This window comes from Tigriopus californicus, chromosome 8 (assembly GCF_007210705.1).
Source record: "Tigriopus californicus strain San Diego chromosome 8, Tcal_SD_v2.1, whole genome shotgun sequence".
NCBI classification, from domain to species: Eukaryota; Metazoa; Arthropoda; class Copepoda; order Harpacticoida; family Harpacticidae; genus Tigriopus; species Tigriopus californicus.
Window position 1 is genome coordinate 7,817,741 of NC_081447.1, and position 19,373 is coordinate 7,837,113.

Here is a 19,373-nt window from a genome sequence, read left to right on the forward strand (position 1 = left end):
ACCCGTATTTGAAAATAAAACTAATTATCTTGCTAATTAGTAGAACCTTTGAAATTTCTACATGAAACCTGTATAGCCTTCAAGAGACCAACTACATAAGTATTTTTTTTGTCAAATCTTGTTCGGTGATGCAAGAAGTGATATGTTTCGTTATTGTTCGGATTGATTTCAATCCCAGCGGTTCTGCATGAATTGCCTTGATGTCAGTGCAGTTGCATATGCATGCGCATTTTAGGTGAATAAGTAAGTGGGTAGCATTGCGACCGTCTGAAGTTACGTAAACAAGCAAGTAATCATTCGCTTTTTCCATGAAGCACTTCCGTCGTCGACGAGACGACCCGACCCCTCCGCCACCAATTTAGTTCATTTTGAAGCTAATGAAACACCATTTCAGCTTGATCTTTCAATTTGGATAGTCCCCAAATGAAATGAACTTGAATTGGGCCCAAGTAAACATGGAAATTTTGAACCCCCCATGGTTTTGTTTCATCAGCTAACAATCATTGACCCCACAAGTGAACAGTTAACGCGATGAAATCTGATTCGTATCTTCGATTTGTCCAAAGTCAACACATCTTTTGGTTGGATAGCTTACTTGGTTCTATTCATGGAAAGAGGCTCCGTCTCCTCCTCTTTGGCTTCCTCTCCGATGGAATCAAAACTTTTTGAAATCATTGCCTCTGAAAACGCCAATATTTTTTTTTCCACCTCCACCACCACCAGTACCAGCGCCACCGCTACTGCAACCACCACCTCCACTACCAATACCGCCAGGTGCAATGTGCCGATTGCCGACGAGAAATTGTTGCCCATTTTCAATCAACTAATAACTGTCAACACTCCGAAGGGGGGAAATCGCCCGTTAACCATGGCCAGATTCAATCACGACCATAGCTCATTGTCACTTGCCGCAGAGCACTAGAAGGAGAGCAGCCATTCTGGAAAACTTGAAAACTCCATCACCATGCCTAGCCGTAGACACACGCACTCTGTCGGTGGTGGCTCACTTGCTGGGAACTGCACAGTGTGCTTGTTCTTTCTTCTCTCCTTCCTCCTCCTCCCCCTCTTCTCCTCTCAGGCCTCCGTGTTCACTTTGTGATGCACTCTCGGGCTGCTCTCTTGCTTCAATCGGTCTTGTTCCTCCGTTCCTTCGTTCCTTGCTCGTTTGGTCGTTTGGTCGTTCATTCGATGTGGATCTGCTCTCGGCCATAACGGCCTCAAGTCGTCCTTCGTTTGCATGGGAAGCAACCTCAGTGCATTGGGAAAGCAACGCAAAATCCTCCGAGCTCAGCTGTTGATTGGATTCGGTACGTCGTATGAGTCGTATGAGCTAGACATGAACATGTGTCCTCTGGAGCAACTTCAGAGGTCGAGTTTGTTAGCCCTGAATCCTGCTACGAGTATTCCTCTGTATTTACGTACTTACGTTCATACGTCCGTACGTGTGTAGTACGCTTAAACACAGGCAGACGAGGCAGACGAGGCAAGACGAGGCAATGCAGGTCTTTTTTTTCTCGCCTCTCTTGAGTCCTGAGTCCTGACTGACGTCACGGGTACAAGTATGCGCCCATGATCCAAAGTGACATCTTAAGGGATCATAAATCGCTGGCAAATATCTGACCACCACGAAATGCAACCGCCGGCCTAACCTCGAAGTCTTTGACTAAAAGCATACCGCAGCATTTCTAACAAAGCCAAAACATGGTTTGTCAAATGAGGAGAGTCTGACGTTGACTTGATCAAAGAACAGGAAGAAACAGAAAAAATCATAAATGAACTTGAAATAAATGAATCTATTCATAGCTTAACGAAATATCTGCCCTTTCATACAATAAAATATATTTATACAGATTTGCTCTTCTCTGACGGCAATAGGAATGAAATATCTGGGCATGAGTGGCAAACAAATGGTTAAGCGTAATCCAATTCGATCTTTTGGCGTGGTGGCTTTTAAGTCAAGTTCTCATTTACTATTCTTGCCAGTCTGTCTGTTTGATGGGCGCTGGCCCATGAGAGGCTTGTTTGGGTTTTCTAGTCCAACTTCACTGAATTCTCCTGTCAAAGTTTGAATTGCTAAGAATCGCAATAAATACCAGGGAAGATTTAGGGGCTCTCCTCTTTGGTATTTGATAGTAAATGCATCTAGATCTGCAGAGAATCCTACAAGTTTTTGCCGGTTCCAAAGCGGCTCAAAATCACGCGGTTTTCAAGACATTGTTAAACTCTAAACCTTTATAATGAAATTCATCCGAATCTCGGATTTGTGTAGACAAAAGTTATAAACTTCAGCTTCTGCTATCTGTCAATACAAGCCATGTTAAAAAACTGAAACGTTTGCAACTATTCATCTCTGAGGGTTTTTTTTGGCAGTCAATCAGAGAAATGACTCTAAAACCATGTTGGAGTACATGTGAGGACATTTTGAATATGGAGGACATTAACAAATAGATGAGTCCATTGAAAAAATAGATGAGTCCATTGGCGAGAACCCATAAAACGTCATGGATTCAGACTTATCGACAGGAGCAAAGATGAAGAAATCAATATTTATTTAGAAAAGAAGACAATCAACTAGAAATCTAAAATACAACATTATCGTCAACATTCGTTGACCAAAGAGGCGTATCAATGGTGCACATATCTAGGGAATTTCTTTGACTGTGAGAAACGGTCAAAATAATCGAAATTACGAACAAGAAACATTGTGCCAAAGAACAACAGAGGGAGCAATTTCTTTTTTTTTTTTTTTTTTTTATGAATTGTTCAGAAGTCCATCCAACTCATGTTGAAAATGGGTTGAGGCTTTAAATATTCCTACAGGTTTTTTGTTCGTATTTTGAACCTGCTTGTGTTGACAAAAATCCAAAGTCCGGAATTATTACTGTTTGTCTTGATAGCTTAGTTTTGTAGATAAATGGCAATAAAATATGCCAGGGAGGAAAGTGACCTATTCACTCTACAATTGTTTTTGAGAGTTTGTGAAATTCAGTTGAAATTGGTGTGAATTTGTGATCTTGCATTGCTTTGGAATCCCAAAACGTTTGAGTAATTCTCCGTTACGCGTTTAGAAATAGTTCGTACAATTTTTCATTCTGACACGCGGACATCCTACTACCCTGTATTAAGTAATAGATGTATAACTCTGAAAACCTCGTTTTACACCGTTTTCATAGTAAAGGCACTTATGAAACCGACAACAGGCAAATGGCCCGTAACAGAGACAGTACACATTTTAGTTCGGTCTACCACAATGTAACTGAAATTGATCCCTTTTGTGACAACGAAATTGAAATGAATTATATTTTTGTCAAGCAATAGTCTAATAGCTGAAAGGATTCATAATCGCGAGGGATCAATAGTTATTTCTTTCCAGTTCAATCATTTCTCGAATTTGGGGCGCTGTCACTTCCAGCTTGTGCACTTTTTTGTAATGAATGACACGCGTGCTCTCAGCAGTCCAGGTTTTGTCACAATATTGACATGGGAACCGAATGTTTGTGTGTTTGGCAATGGCATGCTTCGTGACGTCCTTTCTTCTTTGGGCATTGTAGCCACAAATCCTGCAAGCGTAATTTGACGTCCCTGGGATTAGACGAGCAAAATCCAATGGATTCACTGCAAGGAACATAAAATCCAATGTCATTTATCCTGCTATTCTCAGAGAGCGCGTTTTTGAGTATTCAGTAATCATTGATTTGGTTTGGTTCATGAAAACAATTCTTTGCTTACTACCAAAGTAATGGCTCAAAGACAGAAAATGTAAATTCAGTTTCGAAGCCGTTAAGTGTAGACTGTATCCTTGTTAGGTCGTCTAAAACTGAGTGCCTAATATTCGTTAATGTTGAGTAGGATGTAGAATTCAATAGAGATCGGAGTTTGACCAAATGGCATTTGATATTCAGACTATCTTTCTATTTGGAGATGTAAAAAAGATATGTAAAGAAATAAATCATTCATCAAATTTCCAAGTTTTCGTTCATTCCAAGTATCAAGGAGGCTAAATAGCCCATAAATTTAACAATCGATCTTGTCAATCTCAATCATGGCCCTGATCTGAGCCGCTGTTACGTCAAGTTTATGCACTTTCTTGTAATGTGTAACTCGCGAGCCCTCATTCGGGCAGATTTTGCTACAATATTGACACGGGAACCGAATGTTTGTGTGTTTGGCCATAGCATGCCTCGTGACGTCCTTTCTTCTTTGAGTATTGTAGCCACAAATCCTGCAAGCGTAATTTGACGTCCCTGGGATAGGACGTGCAAAATCCAACGGATTCACTGCAAGGAACATAAAATCCAACGTCATTTATCCAACCGTTTTCAGCAAATGCTTTGTCTGGTATTCAGTAATCATGATCATTGCTATAGTTTGGTTTGCCTGGCATCAAGTTGTCTGACTACCAAAATAATAACTTATCGACGAAAAAATGCAAATTCAGTTTCAATGCTGTAAAGTGTAACCCATCTTTTTGTTAGGTCACCTAAAAAGGATAGGGTTCCCTAATACTCATTAATGCAGAGTACGATGTAGTATTCAATGAGGATCAGAGTTTGGTCAAATGGCAGCTACTGATGAGAATGAGTAGAATTTCATAACAAATTCAACACACTTGCTTGGCTAGCCCTGGAATAAAACCAGGGGTATCAAAATGGAAAGTAGAATTCAGTCCCGCTTATGCCCATTATCAGAAAAGCCCTTTATAGAAAGGAAAGCAATTAAAATGAAACATGTATCACCAATTTTATCACCAATTCTCTATTTCATTTTGCTTCAGTCTCGTAGTATTGATTCTCCGAACTTTAGTAGCTAATTTTCGGACAAAATTGGCCCCTATTGGATTGCGGGTTGCTTTGATCTGAACTTAATCTGTCATACCCCTGAATAAATCTGTATATGTGTATATTGGCGCTCACCTCATTGCAATTGTCATTGCAAATAAGTTGCTCTGTAATAATTTGAGATTTTCATCACGTTGAGTTAAATTACTTTTTCGGCTATCATAAGTGTTAGAGAATATAAAAAGAGTTGGGATTTAGTTACTGTTTCAGATTGCTCATCCAACATATTCTTCTTTTCACTTTTGTTAGCTCGCACCTACCTAGGCAAGGCAGAAGAGGCGCTACCTCTGTCCAAGGAGGCCTCTACCCTCCTTCTAATGAAAAGGAATCCTACGTTGAAAAGCATTGAAAAAGAAAACCAAGGCATTCTCATGAACTGGCGAGGTGGAGTTATTCATTACCGCTCTGTGGTAACACGTATAGAAAAGGTAGACTTACCAAGTTAACAAGGAGATAAGAGCCTAATTCCTCTATTACAAATGATTGCAATGCAAGTGTCAAAATAGGGAAAGGCTATCCCGTTTTTCTATTTGGAGATGCAAAGAGACTACTAAAGAAATAAATCATCAAATGTTTTATGTTTCTGTTCATTCCAGGTGTCAAGAGAGCTGAATAGCCTATAACTTCATTCAACAATCGATCTCGTCAATTTCCAACATTTTCCTGATTTGAGCTGCTGTCACGTCAAGCTTATGTACTTTCTTATAGTGAGAAACTCGCGAGCCCTCTTCAGTGCAGATTTTGGAACAATATTGACAAGGGAACCGAATGTTTGTGTGTTTGGCAATAGCGTGCTTCGTGACGTCCGCTCTTCTTGAAGAATTATAGCCACAAATCTTGCACGCATAATTGGACGTTCCCGGAATTTGACGAACAAAATCCAATGGATTCACTGCAAGTAACAGAAAATCGAACATCAATTACGCTGTTTTTTCTTTTCTTAATATATTGCTCAACCATTGTTTGTCCTATTGCATTTTTTTTTATGTGTATCCAAAATATCTAGGCGTCTATAAGTCCACGTAAAAAACTCAAGTTCCATTTTCATTGGGAATTGCACATTCATTTCTTTTAGTATATGTCGTGTGGATTTTGCAATTTTAAAACCCTTATATCACATTGCATCTGCCCTGCCTATTTGCTAGCAAAAATAGCTCCTGGCATTGTTTCTGAAGTTTTAAATATCACTGTTTGATTTGCAGTCAAACTCAAACAATGTCCAAGTTCATTTTTCAGATGACAGAAATGAGAAGTGGCATTCTGTTTGAAAATTCTAGCTCTATCACTTTCCCTGATTGGTCTCTTCAACAAAATCATTTCCCTAGTTTCTTTTGTCACTTTAAACTAATCCTCTCTTTTGTTATGAGAAACCCAAGTGCCAATTTTGGTGCAATATTGACATGGGAATCTAATGCGTGAATGTTTCACAAGAGCATGCCTTGTTACTTCCGGCATAGAGGAAGTAACATAGAAGGGTAAAAATCGAGTTTGTTGTGATTTTTTACTGCAGCTGAATGGGTAAATAGTGGACAGTGCAATTCCTGCCTATTGAAAACAGCGCCTCTACAATCACAAACTATACCCTAACAGCCGGTCAGCTGATATTCATTCGCTCTGAAAACTAGTTTGCCTGGCTAGGTCGCATCTCAGTTTCTAGGTTTTGCTTCCTCTATGTTCCCACCTTTATTGGATATTGTAACCACAAACATTACAAGCGTACTTGGAAGTTCACTTGGATTTAGCGAGCAAAATCCAAGGGATTCATTGCAAATAGAAGAAAATCAAACGGAAAACATCTAATGGAAACTTTGAGGTTGGAGTGTCATAAAGCATCAATCTTACAGAATGAAAGTTCTAGTTGTTCTAAAATTTGCCTATATTGGTTGTGAAAGATAACCAAAAAATAATGAAAGGGTAATAATATTTGACAAAGTAGTAAGATAAAAGGCAATTCATTTTCCCATTTTTATTGAAAAAAAACGTCATAGTATGGATTCAATCAAAGCATTGATACACACAAAACTAAAAAGTGCTAAGTGCAAATTAGTTGCTCCAGACACCCTTGAACGTATAGGTGGTCCTAGATCATTATCAAGAAAAGTATGAACACTGGCACAGACCTGATGAAAGTCAGGGCCCTGAAATAGGGTTTGGTACCCATGGAAAGAAAATGTTACAAGAACATTTGTCAATGATCTCTGTTTTCAAGCTCAACCATTTCCCTGATTTGAGCTGCTGTCACGTCAAGCTTATGCACTTTCTTGTAATGTGTCACTCGCGAGCCCTCGTTTGGGCAGATTTTGCTACAGTATTGACATGGGAACCGAATGTTTGCGTGTTTGGCCATAGCGTGCTTCGTCACGTCCCCTTTTCTGGAAGAATTGTAGCCACAAACCTTGCAAGCGTAATTGGACGTTCCCGGAATTTGACGAACAAAATCCAATGGATTCACTGCAAGTAACATAAACTCCAATGTAATTCATGCCTCTCATCCACTGGGTTAGGGCTGAACCCAAGTAAGAAAATTTTTCATTTGCTGGTAGGGAGTGCTCAATCTGATCAATGATTATCTAATGGTCGGATCATGATGTTATATATAGTTGGATATAAATCCGAGGAAAGATACGTTAAGGATAAGGACAAGTACAAGCCATTGATAAGTAATTGAATTTAGATTATTTAGCGTCCAAGTTTGTTCAAGGCTATCAAGCACGGTTCTAAGAAATCGGTAGATCTGATGTAATGGCAATCTAAAACACTTCAGTTAGATTTCTTCTACTTTAGAAAAGTTTTCCGTTTTGTGTTGATGACTCATCATCTGAAGCCTTTTTCGGCCAATTGAGAGAAAAATAGTGGCTGAAAATGGCAAAATTCCATGAGAGAAAAGTGGCAAAAATGGCAGAAATGCTTTCAAAGTCCATTTCCCCATTACTAGTTGGGAACCTGATTCCAGTTCTTTAAGGCGAAAGAGTGAGTCTTAGATAAAAAAGAGATTCAACTTATGCAGAATGATACGATATTTTTTAAATCTTTAATTCACTTCTTCGCTGTACAAAAGTGGGCTCAGACCTTTTGTTATCGTTAAGGAGGCATCCCTACGCATTATTGGCGGACAAGCTCGTTTATCTTATCTCAAATCCCTCAAAAGACAAGATCGAGATCCCTCCGACCGCATACTTTGAACATGAAGGATGCAAGTTACAATTGTCATCACAAATGTCTAAGTATGGACATTAACGTGGCAATTAACATTCCATTAACTCAAAAGGAGCTTAAGTCCCATTATATCTCAAATTGTGTGATTGTTACGACTAAAAAAAACACTAAAAATACTCGCTACTCGTTCCTGATTTCCATCTCCAAGTGGCCTTGATTTTTCCGTTTCTCTTTGATAAACTGAAGGCAACTAAAAGCTTTTATGGTCAATCTTCCCTGAAATTGTGGACTAGCAATACGAAATGGATATTCTGTTAAACTGTACTATGAATAGGAAAGGTCTGTAAAAGTCTTGAGAGCATTATTGAAGGTTACCTAATTTTAAGCACCGTGTGTTCAAGACTTGATCTTGGCAGAAGCGTTTCTCATGGGAAAAGAACCATTTCATGTTTGGTTGAACTAGGTTCTTGAGCTTGTTTAACAATTTTGCACAGTTCTTCAGAAGGGCCCATGTCCTTCATTTTTTGGACTAACACTTGGCCTTTTCCCATCGTCTTTTCCCATCTTGAAGAAATGATTTGTAAAATCATCTAACAGTGAGCCAAATGGTCCACAAGGGGTCTTCAAATTTCCGAGAAACGACCCTGACAGGTATTCTTGGATCGTTATCAACCAAATTGGCTAGACCATTGGTTTTGTGAAACCTTTTATAAATTTTTGGTTGCCCACAGCCTCATAGTCGTAATTAAAGTCAACCAAAGCTTTTCTAATGCTCCTGATTATCCTGGGGGGGTATATTTATAACGTCAGAAATCTCGAAATTTCACTTTTCAGCGTGGCTTCAAATTGGGAGTACATGTTCTTTCTATGATTCTGTCAAGTAGAATTGAGTTGAAGTCGCCACTTCCCTAAAGTTACCATTTTAACCCTTGACAAACCAATCACGAGTTATGGAGCTTCAAAGTGGCGGCAGATGTAAATTGCCCACCCTGCGCAGGCAAAGTGAATCTTCATGGATTCTACTGAAAGGCACAGTTTTCTGCAGTTGTTCGAAAGCATTTTTCTTTTTGCCAATATTTGGCCGACGGGTTGCCTTTTACTTAACGAGATTAGCATGCTTCAGCAAGAAATCTCCATTTCATTTGCCGGTTATGTTGAAATGTTGCTGTAATGAGGCAATTCTTGAAAAATTGGCCACTTAGATTCGAGGAAGCGTAGCTGTAAAGAGTAACGGCATTTGTGACAAGGAATGCTTTTCAAATGTACTACTCATTTTGGCCAATATGGGGACATTTAGGCAAGCTCTGGCAGGTTCCTTTGTTTGCTGGTACCAGTGTCAGCGATGCAAGTTTGGGGCTTCAAACACGTTTTTGAGAGACTGGCCCTTCTTTCACATTACTATATGAGGAACGGTCAGCTTCGTTAAAACCAGTTCGAAACGCCAATTTTGCATCACTGGCATTGGCAGGCAAGTTTGTTTGCTGGTACCAGGCGCTTGCCTAAATGTCCGAATAACAAGAACTGTAACCAATTCCTTTTGCTTTTAGAAAATATTAAGGGTCTGGAAATAATCACGCATCTATCCTCACCCTTTTTCGCTTGCTTTTGCCATGTCTGCTTTTCTCTTTATTTCTTTCATGTGTATGAAAAGTGTTAGCCATTAATTTTCTTCATTTCTTATATCTATTTTACATTAGTGACCATTCATATTAACCCATCTTAGTTTATTCAAAAAGTGCCATCACATCTTATCCTTTGTCATATTAGGGAGTGAAGCATTTGACCGAAAGTGAAAAGCTGGCACATTCGTTTGATTGTCGCTCATTTGATATGCATACATATAAATCATTATCTCATAACTTATCTCGCACAATGTTTGAGAAATACTTGACCTCGAGACTATAGTTCACCATCGGAAAAGAGGAACGTCAAGAATCCACATTTCCAAAACATTCTTGACAAGTTTTGTTCAATATTTTTTTTCCTATGAAGAGTGAGTCCCTTGCAAATCTTTTCTATTCTCTGAGGTGTACAACCGAATTCGCAAACACCGTTCTAAGAATTTTTCCTTAGGATCTAGTGAACTACGTCGCTAAGGTTTCTTTGAGAACAGGGTTTGTTTCTTATTCTATCAAGATATCATGCTTCTGAACGCTCATTGAGACAAACGGGCAATCTACTTATTGGTTTGATTTTGAAGTCTTGCAAAGCACTACATAATTTGTAATCCACAACAGAAAAATAAATAAAGCGTGCAAAATTGTTCATGTTTAGTTTTCACACTTCACTTGTGAGATAACGTTTACATTTTGCATGACAGATATTTTACGCGCGCTTACGTTGGCCAGGAACCATCAAATCTGTTTTTGATTATGCAAGAAAATGAAAAGACTTGAAACATTGTCATGGTCATGCAAGCAAAGAGAACACGACTCATTTCTCAATCGAAAAGTAATCTTCAGTTGTGAGTTCTTGTCACTCTTGGTTGAATCATGGCTCTGATTTGAGCTGCATTCAGATCTAGGCCTTAAATTCTTTTATAATGAGACACTCGAGTTCCTTCTTGCGTACAGATTTTGTCACAATATTGGCAAGGAAAGCGAATGCTTGAATGTTTAGCAAGGACGTGTTCGATCACATTAGAATGCCAAGGGGATGAGTAGCCACATAATTGGCATACACTCGTCGACGTCCCCGGGACGCGTTCAACCCTTTTCGTAATATTGGTTGTAAGAAATGAAACAGAAAAAGACTTGAGCCAAATGTTTTTCTGACCTCAACCAAAATGAACATAAGTGCTAATTCAATTGGCCTGCATAACTAATATATCGTGATCTTCTTCAATCATTTGTCTGATTTGACAAGCGGTGAGGCTAATGCCATGGCATTTCTTGTAATGAGTCACTCGCTGGGCTTCTTGGGTGCAGATCTTGCGACAGTACTGGCATGGAAATCGAATTTTTGAGTGAATGGCAATAGCGTGCCTCATCACGTCTGGTTTTCTTTGGGTATTGTAGCCACAAATCCTACAAGCGTAACTGGACGTTCCTGGGATCTTGCGAACAAAATCCATTTGATTCACTGCAAGAAACAGAAAATCTACCGTCACTTCACTGCTCATGCCTTGATTCAATTCCAAAGCAAAGCTAAGTAAGCTGACCCCTTGGCTCTTACTGCATGGTAATGAAGGGTCTTCCCCTCTTAGAACAAGTTGTTGTTTTTATATCATCAACTAACACCATGAATAAACTCCGCGTGCCTTATTATGCCGATTCTCCAAAACAATTTTGTTGATAGATAATTTAGTATGCAAAAAAGAAAGACAAATTCAATATGTAGCCAAACAAAGGTGTCTTTCAAAATGAAACAGAGATAACATCACGATGCTAAATCTGTACAAGTCGATTGTTCAACCACATCTTGAATAAGCTTCACCCATTTGGACTCCAATGAGTTCACAACAGGTTTGCAAAAGGTCGAACAAGTCCAAAGATGTTTCACTAGGAACATCACAAGATTGAGAGACCTCTCATATTTGGAGAGATTAAACAAGTTGGGACTGTGTATTGTTCAAAGAAGGTATGAAAGGTATCTGATACTGTACGTCTTCAAAAGCATTTGCTCCAACCCAGGATTTAGGGTCAATTCTAATGACCGTCGAGGCTTAATGTGCATTTTGAGAGCACCTTCAAGTCCTCAAGAATCCAGGCTAGTTTGAACAATGAAGCCCACTTCGCTCCTTTCTCGGGCTCCTTCATTGTTTAATTTGCTTCACTCTACTATTCGTAGGGAATACGTAAGCCTTGTTGATCCTGTAGCATCTTTCAAGTCAGACTTGGACAAATTTTTAGATTGCATTCCAGATCAACCCTACATTCAAGGATAAGCTCCGTCTGCCACCTCAAATTCGTTGTCAGACGAAATATTATATAAAGATTGAAAGGCAGTAAATAGACGAATTATAACCTTTCATTTTAATAGTACTGGGGATTGCATTCCCTGAAATGGTTAGAAAAGCTCGTGAAAAACCAAACAAACCAAAAAAAACATCGAACCTCAGGTTGCTATAAATAGCACACTCAATCGTACTCCTTTAATCAGGACACCCGGTTTTTTGAGCTACCATCCTTACGGTACATGGGTCGTCTAGGTAGATAAATTCATAATTCAAACCTCCATAGACACGAATATTCTCAAGTAAATCGCATTGTAGATGTCAATGTATGAGATGTATTTCTACTTCAAGCACAATTTATTCACACAATTGTTGTTTCGAAGCAACATCACACATTCAAGCTCAGCTTTGATACATCCTATGAGTATTAGCATCGCAAGATAAATAATGTGTCTTATCTGTTGTTGTACGGACTATCAGAAAGTTGTTAAACGGGAAAGTACAAATAATAAAAACCAAGGCAATTGAAGCTACTTGATTCTGTTGCTGAGTTAGGGAAGAAAGCACAACAACATTTTCGCCTTTCCCGTGAATGAGGAACAGGAGCGATCCTTCGCACCGTCTCTGGCGCTTCGATGGCTCTTCCAAGAAGCAATCGAAGTTTCCAAGGCCAAAAAGCATTTAATTTCTGGGCGAATTTTGAACTAAAGTCTCATCTCGCACCATCTCTCGAATTTGAGAGGCTGTCAGGGTGACCCCATGCGCTCGTTTGTAATGGATTACTCTTTGTCCTTCTTGAGTCATACTTTTGGGACAGATCTGGCATGGGTAACGAATATTCGTGTGATTGGCAATCACATGCCGTTTAGTTGTGCTCTTTAATTTAGAGGTGAAGCCGCAGAGTTTGCACATAACGCTATTTGTCCCCGGAATGGCGACCATCATGGCTTGCACTGTAAGGAAAAGAAATGCCTTTCGTTACTATCGATTTACCACAAGGGATATGTATACTATGTACAAATGTCGATAAAGGCTTCTCTTTCCTGATAAGTTGGTGCTGATATGCGTTTTTATAGATTTTATCATGGTCGGATGGATGATGGAGCCTCGCCCGGCCAGCAAAGCCGAGAATCACCATTTATTTTTCTTTCTGATAGGCAATGTCAAAGTCCGCATAAGAATTGGTTCTGCTTCTGTGCGAGTGGTTAGCGTTGAATAGTTTCCTTGAGCAAGGTCAGGGGGCGAGTCGAACCGGGACCTCTCTCAAACTAGGAAACCGTGCTAATCACAGTACCAAGTTTCCTCCCGGGATCTCTTTGTGAAGGAGAGTGCATCAATAGGTCGTTTTGCACATTTGATAGCGTTGTTTCGAACACCGAACAGCTCAACAAGAATACGGAACTGCATTCCGAGCCTTCAATAACGGTCTACAAATCCACGGATTTAAACAAGCAAATCCTTTGATCGAGAGCTTTTCAAATGAGTTGAAAAATGATCTTCAGTCAGTTTTTTTTACAATAAAAATATTTGCAAATACTTCGAGGAAAGCCATCAATATGTAATGTAATTTATAAAATATAAAAACAATGTACAAAAAATGTAATAAGGCTGATCTTAACTGTTGTCGGATCAAAATAAATGCATCACCTGAAGTTCGTTTTCATAATCTGGATTTGCTAACACAATAATCAACATAATTATGAAATTTTTCAGTTTTCAGTCCCTGACCTCTTTCAGCCTATCTAGACATTGAGTGAACCAGGTTTTTGTCCATGCACCTATAACTCATAGACCACATAATTTCTTTTACAACCTTTTCATTAAATGAATCATGGCACATTTCAGTAAGATAAGACTGGGTAGAGGAGATGATTTCACCACAGAAACAAGATCCGAACAACCGTAGTAGTTTTATTTCTAAATATATGCAGATTTGATGTAATCAGGTCATGACACTTCATTTTCTTTTCCGATAATATGGTAAAAGGGCAGAGATTTTCAATAGCAACGGGTCCATTTGGCACATGGCACACATAAACGAGAGAATCCAAGGAGGGAAATGTACTTCTCGAGGAAATACAAAGACTCAGGAGGGCCCTCGTGTATTTGGATCCAAATGGGTATAATAAGTTTAACCAAAATTTTATGGATTGAATTTTTACGAACATCACAATATCCATGTTATGGACTGTCTTTCAAGTTGGTGAGCTTTTTTCAGCCTAAATCAATTGGTCGGGCAAGAGTTGGAAATGTTCTCTTCCTTCATCATTTTTCGAATCTGAGGGATCGAGAGTATCACTCCGTGCACTTGCTTGTAATGAATTACCCGTGTCCCTTCACGGGACATTCTCTTAGGGCAAAGCTGGCAAGGGTAACGAATATCGGTGTGCTTGGCAATCACATGACGCTTAATTGTAGTCTTTAATTTCGAGGTGAAGCCGCAGATTTTGCACATAGGTTTGCTGGTCCCGGGAACAGTGACCATCAAGGCCTGGACTGTAACAAAAAGAAATGGCCGCCGTTACTCTGGAGTAATCTGAGATACGATTGGCCGGAACAACTCATTCTTGGACTTCGCGTCTTGACTTGAAGCTCTTTTTCCATCGTCACAATATTCAAAATATCGCCCTTGGACCATATTATTTTATCAAAATGAAGGATATCAACTATGTTTTCATGTATAATCCAGGTTGGGTAAGATTGAAACGATAATCGACAATCGATGGTCAAGCATACAAAAGGCTCCAGGACACTGAAGGGAATGCGTGGGCCGCTAAGGGATGGATGACACGACTTTTTCAAAGAGCATTCACGAATTTTCTCCTCCTTCATCACTCGATAACTTGCGACAAGGTGATTCCGTGGACTTTTCTCAGGTGTAGCCGTCTATTAGCATCCTGGGTGTAAGAATTTGAGCATAATTGGCACGGGAAACGAATATCCGTATGCATACTAATCACGTGTCGGGTAACATGACTTTTCCGCTTCGTATTGTAACCGCACGCTACGCACAAGAAGTTGCCATTGTCACCCATTCGTGCTACCATTGCGTTTCCACTCGCTGCAATGAACAGAAATCAGCCATATCAATATTCCGGGACCAACGGGAATCTCACAGAGGCCTTAGTGTGCAAGAACCAAAGTCTTAAAAGCACATTTCAGTCAGTCATGGCTTCGGAACAACGCATCTGGCCATCAACAGCCAATTTTGTGGTACGTTTGATCACCTTGAAATAATGGTTTTCCAACACTTTGCCAGTCCCTCTCAAAAAGGTTTCTTTACTACTTAAAAGTCGCCTTAAGGTACCAATAGGATATGTTCCTCTTATCTTCTGGCACAGAAAACAATTCAGATGGTTTCATTCTCAAAGCTCCCTGGTCAACCTGATTTAACCACCTTGTACGTACAGCTTAGATAAGTGGCTAAGCTATTAAAGAAAAGTGGAGTGTGGAACGAGGAGTTGGTAGTAACTACGTGACTGCCAAGAGATCCACAGTTCCAAAAGCAAAGCAAACTCCCCAAGCTTCCTAGGAGATTCCTCGCTCTTTCTCTCCCGTTTTCTCCATCCATCAAACCAACCAGCTTTCTCCACTTCGGGGTAATAAACCTTTCGAGATAAATGGTTGGTTCCACTTGGCTGGTTAAATTTTCCTTATTAAGGCATCACGAACCGCAACTATTCAGTAGTTCTAATCCCCAAACTAGAGAATGAACACGAGTGAGTGGAGCAATAATGATGCGTCGTCGCTCTCTGGATGGGGAAAATTTGTGAACCATCTCGAACTGATGAATCGATCCTACGACCCACCCACTAGTTTAGCAGGTCCTTTGAGAGCGTTTTCCAGTGTTTGGGACACGCTTTCCTTCATCCTGTCCGTGTTGTACACGCATCTCCTGTACAAGTGCATTGAAGTGTCACATCCGGTGTATGCGATTCTCTATCAGATTGCCTTGGTTTCGGCCATCTTAAGTCTTCTCAATTTGGGTGCCTTGATCATCATGTGGCCTTTGAACCTTTATGTGCTATGGCATCGATTCAATATGCTTACCACGACGTTCTTCTTTGTGATCTATGAAATTGGATGGATGACACTTTCCATTGTAAGATTCCTGATGATTGTCAAAAGAGACAACTTGGCCGAGGTTGATTTGGACCGAGTTCGCGTTCTAGCGAAAACATCGATGTGGATCGGAGTTCTATTCTACTTGACTTTGTTGTCCGTGGGAAACATGCTAGCCCTCTTGTCATTAGGTACAAAATGTATTTACAACTTCCTGTTTGAAGTGGAACGAATGTTGGAGCTCGCTCAAAATACTTTCAGGTTGGCCCCAAACTTTGGTCACGGACTTTTCTCCGATGACAGCATTTCTTCATCATTTGATAGTGATCGGCCTAATTAGCTTGCCAGAGGTGGTTAATACGGTCTTGTACGTCAAGATATATCGGTTCTTGCAATTAAATGAAATTCAAGTCATCAGCCCGCCCATTGTGGGGAATGAGCAGAATAATTTCGGTGGAATTTATGTGGGCGAGAATCCAATCATCCATGATTCCTCAGATCAAATGTCCACCGGATCATCGTCGGTTCAAGTTCAACAATTGGCCAAGTACGATCACCAACCATCTTCTTGAACTTGGTTATGCCCTAATTTCATACAGTTTTGATCTTTAAGCGCATCAGATGAGGAACGAGCCTTGAATGCTTTGAGAACTCATCTGGTGGTCTTCTTGGCAGCTATTCCGTTGGCCTTTTTATTCATGTTCAAGCCCACAACCCTCGCTGAGTTCCTGATCTCCATGACGGGCTCCATCATCAGAGTTCACGTTCCTATTTTGGTGGCGACTCGAAATATTGGCAAACTGAGCTTAGTGTTGACTGGATACTTGGAGTATCTCCGCTCAAAGTTTCCACTTTGGGACTTCACCACTAATTGGGTTAGCCAATGATTGACAACCAACCGATTGTCATGGGCTTGGTGGTCATCAAAAGAAAGCACATATCCCATTTTCATGCGCTCAAGGTACGTGTAGGTTCGAACGCATTGCATCGTTCCCACTTCGACGAACTACGAGTTTCCAAGCCTTTTAATGAGCTCTAGAATCAGTATTCAAGCCCACAAATTGGTCACACTAGATGACTCTTTTGAGGTAATGAATGTTTCATACAGAAATCACACGAAACATTATTGTATCTAGCATGATTAATATATTCTAAATCAAGCAACATCAAGCAAGAATGATTGATCTAAAAACCGCATCTACTTTTGTAACGAATCATGGAAATAAATATCAGCTTTTGGTGGGTTGTGTCACAAATGATTGACCAACCCGGTAGATAGTAAAACCGTGCTTTTACCTGGATGGCTTTGGGGCAAACAGACAGACTGATATCACGGTGGTTCGTAGCGTCCAGTGAGTTCATTATCACATCGAACGATCTTGCCCTTTGGTCATTTCTAATTGTCTGTCAAGTGAGCAACCGCCTCGCCTCATTGCACCCCTCGTAGATTGGGCAGGAAACGAACCCAGAGGGTGCCAATTAACTCGTCGCAACTCCTCCCCCTTTCACACCTTTCTTTTGTCGGATACCATCTGAGCAAACAAACGCAACCCTTTGATCTCCTGACCGTGACGAAATCGTTGACCCTCAGGCGACAACGAAACGCCACTCACTTGGCCTCGGGCACAATCAATGCACCCTAAGGGTACAAACGGAGGGTTGAACCACACCAGGGGGTTAAAGGTGGGACTCCAAGGTGCTATATGATCGCTTGGAGTGCCCCGAGGAATCAGCCATTCAACAGTGAGACCAGGATAGTCAAACGGCTCTGCTTCAACTGTTGTGCCAATTCAAAAGAATCGTAGTTCGACCCCTGATTGTTTCATGTTTCTACGTATTATCTGTGTAGTACTTGATATGGGATTGAAGACGTGAGGTCAAAGAAAAGCGTGTACGTAGAAGCAAGTCTGCTAGTAAAAAACAACAGGGAACAAAAAAACAAGTGCCTATGTTTCGCGCCATTTTTTTCAATTTTACGATCATCGTCAACTAGCACTGAATGAAAACTGTTCGCTCCGAGAACAACATTCCTGCTTGTCACATTTTTTCTTAAGACTGGAACCATTTTTTCGCGTCTCAAGGACAAGGTCAAACTTCAAGTTAGCCAAACAAAGCGTAGATACGGGAAATCTTGCAACGAAACACATATTCAGTTCCATTCTCACTGCCCATGAAGTCAGTTGGCCTTCAACCCTGGTCATAATCACTGCATTGACGGACTTGCATAAGAAAGTGATCATGAAAGGCTTACATTTGTTCTCTTTAGTTTTTTCCGTTTTTTGCTTGGGATATATATGCCCAAGAGCGTCAGCCAACCTTCGCTCATCTGGAGCAATTCTATATCAAGAATGGATTGGCGTTGGATGGCGAAGAGGCTCGTCTGGCTCTTTTGGAAGATCAAAGACGAATCATCGCCCTCATGAGGACCGATCTTCGAGGCGATCCCATGGCCCTACCCCAAGGAGATGCCCCATACACCAACAATATCAATCCTCCCATTTGGGAACCGCATTTGTCCAACCAGGAAGTGAAAGGCCGCATGGCAATGACAAAAGTTACTTTCAAGGTTCGTGTTGAGCATAGATTAAAAACCCTAGGTTCAGCTCAATTTATTTACAAGATTTGAGTTAGAAACTGTGTTGCCTAATTCTAGGATAAAAAGGATTTTCTCCACCCTAATGTGAAGCTCAACCTCTTATAGCCACCACGCCCATGCCACCACCTCCAACGACGACAACTACGACTACGACAAAAGCTCCATGCCAATCTCTCCTAGCCCCACCTCCTACGCCGCCTCCTTGTCCGAATCGAATTACAACGCCCGCCCCGTATGATCCACCTTGTGCTCGAAGAGAGTACAACAGGAATTTTCGATCTCAAAATAACCAATACCAAGCCAGACCACACCTTGAGCTGCAAGACACCGTGAACGCTTTGGAAGGACACAACCTGCAGACCATGCTCAAAGGCCAACCAATAACGACGACGATCAGAACCATTCACATGGAACCAGCAAGTAAGACGCAAACTAAGAGTAAAAGAAAACCCCGTGACGCAGCTACAGTGTTTTCCATTGATTGCTCAATAACTTGGGTTACTTGCTTCGTCACCCTCAAAATATTTCACCTTCTCGTTCTTTCACATGGAACCAGCAAGTAAGACGCAAACTAAGAGTAAAAGAAAACCCCGTGACGCAGCTACAGTGTTTTCCATTGATTGCTGAATAACTTGGGTTACTTGTTTCGTCACCCTCAAAATATTTCACCTTCTCGTTCTTTCAATTGACCAGTACGAACTACATCGGAACTATTGTTTCCGAAATTGTCCCCAGTAAGCCATTCATGCTGGATTACGTCTTGAAGAAACCCGTCTCGATGATTGAATGCAATGAGTCGAAATTGGGCCACTTTTGAACAAATTAT

At 40.6% G+C, this 19,373-nt stretch overlaps 3 protein-coding genes across 15 annotated transcripts in view; 1 reads left to right on the plus strand and 2 right to left on the minus strand.

The window, feature by feature from the left end:
* Positions 1-690, minus strand: part of LOC131885267 (5'-AMP-activated protein kinase subunit beta-1-like) — a 16,401-nt gene extending 15,711 nt beyond the window's left edge. The window contains exon 1 of the mRNA XM_059233276.1: positions 596-690. Coding sequence (XP_059089259.1) covers positions 596-675 — 80 coding nt within the window. The 5' untranslated portion in view covers positions 676-690. The remainder of the gene's footprint in view (positions 1-595) is intronic.
* The window catches only part of LOC131885264 (broad-complex core protein isoforms 1/2/3/4/5-like), a 53,713-nt gene that overhangs the window by 9,597 nt on the left and 24,743 nt on the right, over positions 1-19,373 (minus strand). Inside the window, exons 2-3 of one of the 12 annotated variants that reach the window (XM_059233272.1) lie at positions 7,234-7,289; positions 4,260-4,277 (exon numbers count right to left, since the gene is read on the minus strand). The exons of 2 other annotated variants lie outside the window; for them this stretch is intronic. In XM_059233272.1, coding sequence (XP_059089255.1) covers positions 4,275-4,277; positions 7,234-7,289 — 59 coding nt within the window. In that variant the 3' untranslated portion in view covers positions 4,260-4,274. Of the gene's footprint in view, positions 1-3,322; positions 3,616-3,999; positions 4,278-5,411; positions 5,731-6,884; positions 7,290-10,782; positions 11,076-12,210; positions 12,843-13,780; positions 14,386-14,411; positions 14,951-19,373 lie in introns of those variants that run through there. 9 more of the 12 variants (XM_059233271.1, XM_059233262.1, XM_059233256.1 and 6 more) reach the window with 9 other exon arrangements.
* Positions 18,090-19,373, plus strand: part of LOC131885269 (uncharacterized) — a 1,839-nt gene continuing 555 nt past the window's right edge. The window contains exons 1-2 of one of the 2 annotated variants that reach the window (XM_059233277.1): positions 18,090-18,517; positions 18,653-18,967. In XM_059233277.1, the coding sequence (XP_059089260.1) occupies positions 18,190-18,517; positions 18,653-18,967 (643 nt within the window). In that variant the 5' untranslated portion in view covers positions 18,090-18,189. Of the gene's footprint in view, positions 18,518-18,604; positions 18,968-19,373 lie in introns of both variants that reach the window. The other variant, XM_059233278.1, reaches the window with a different exon arrangement.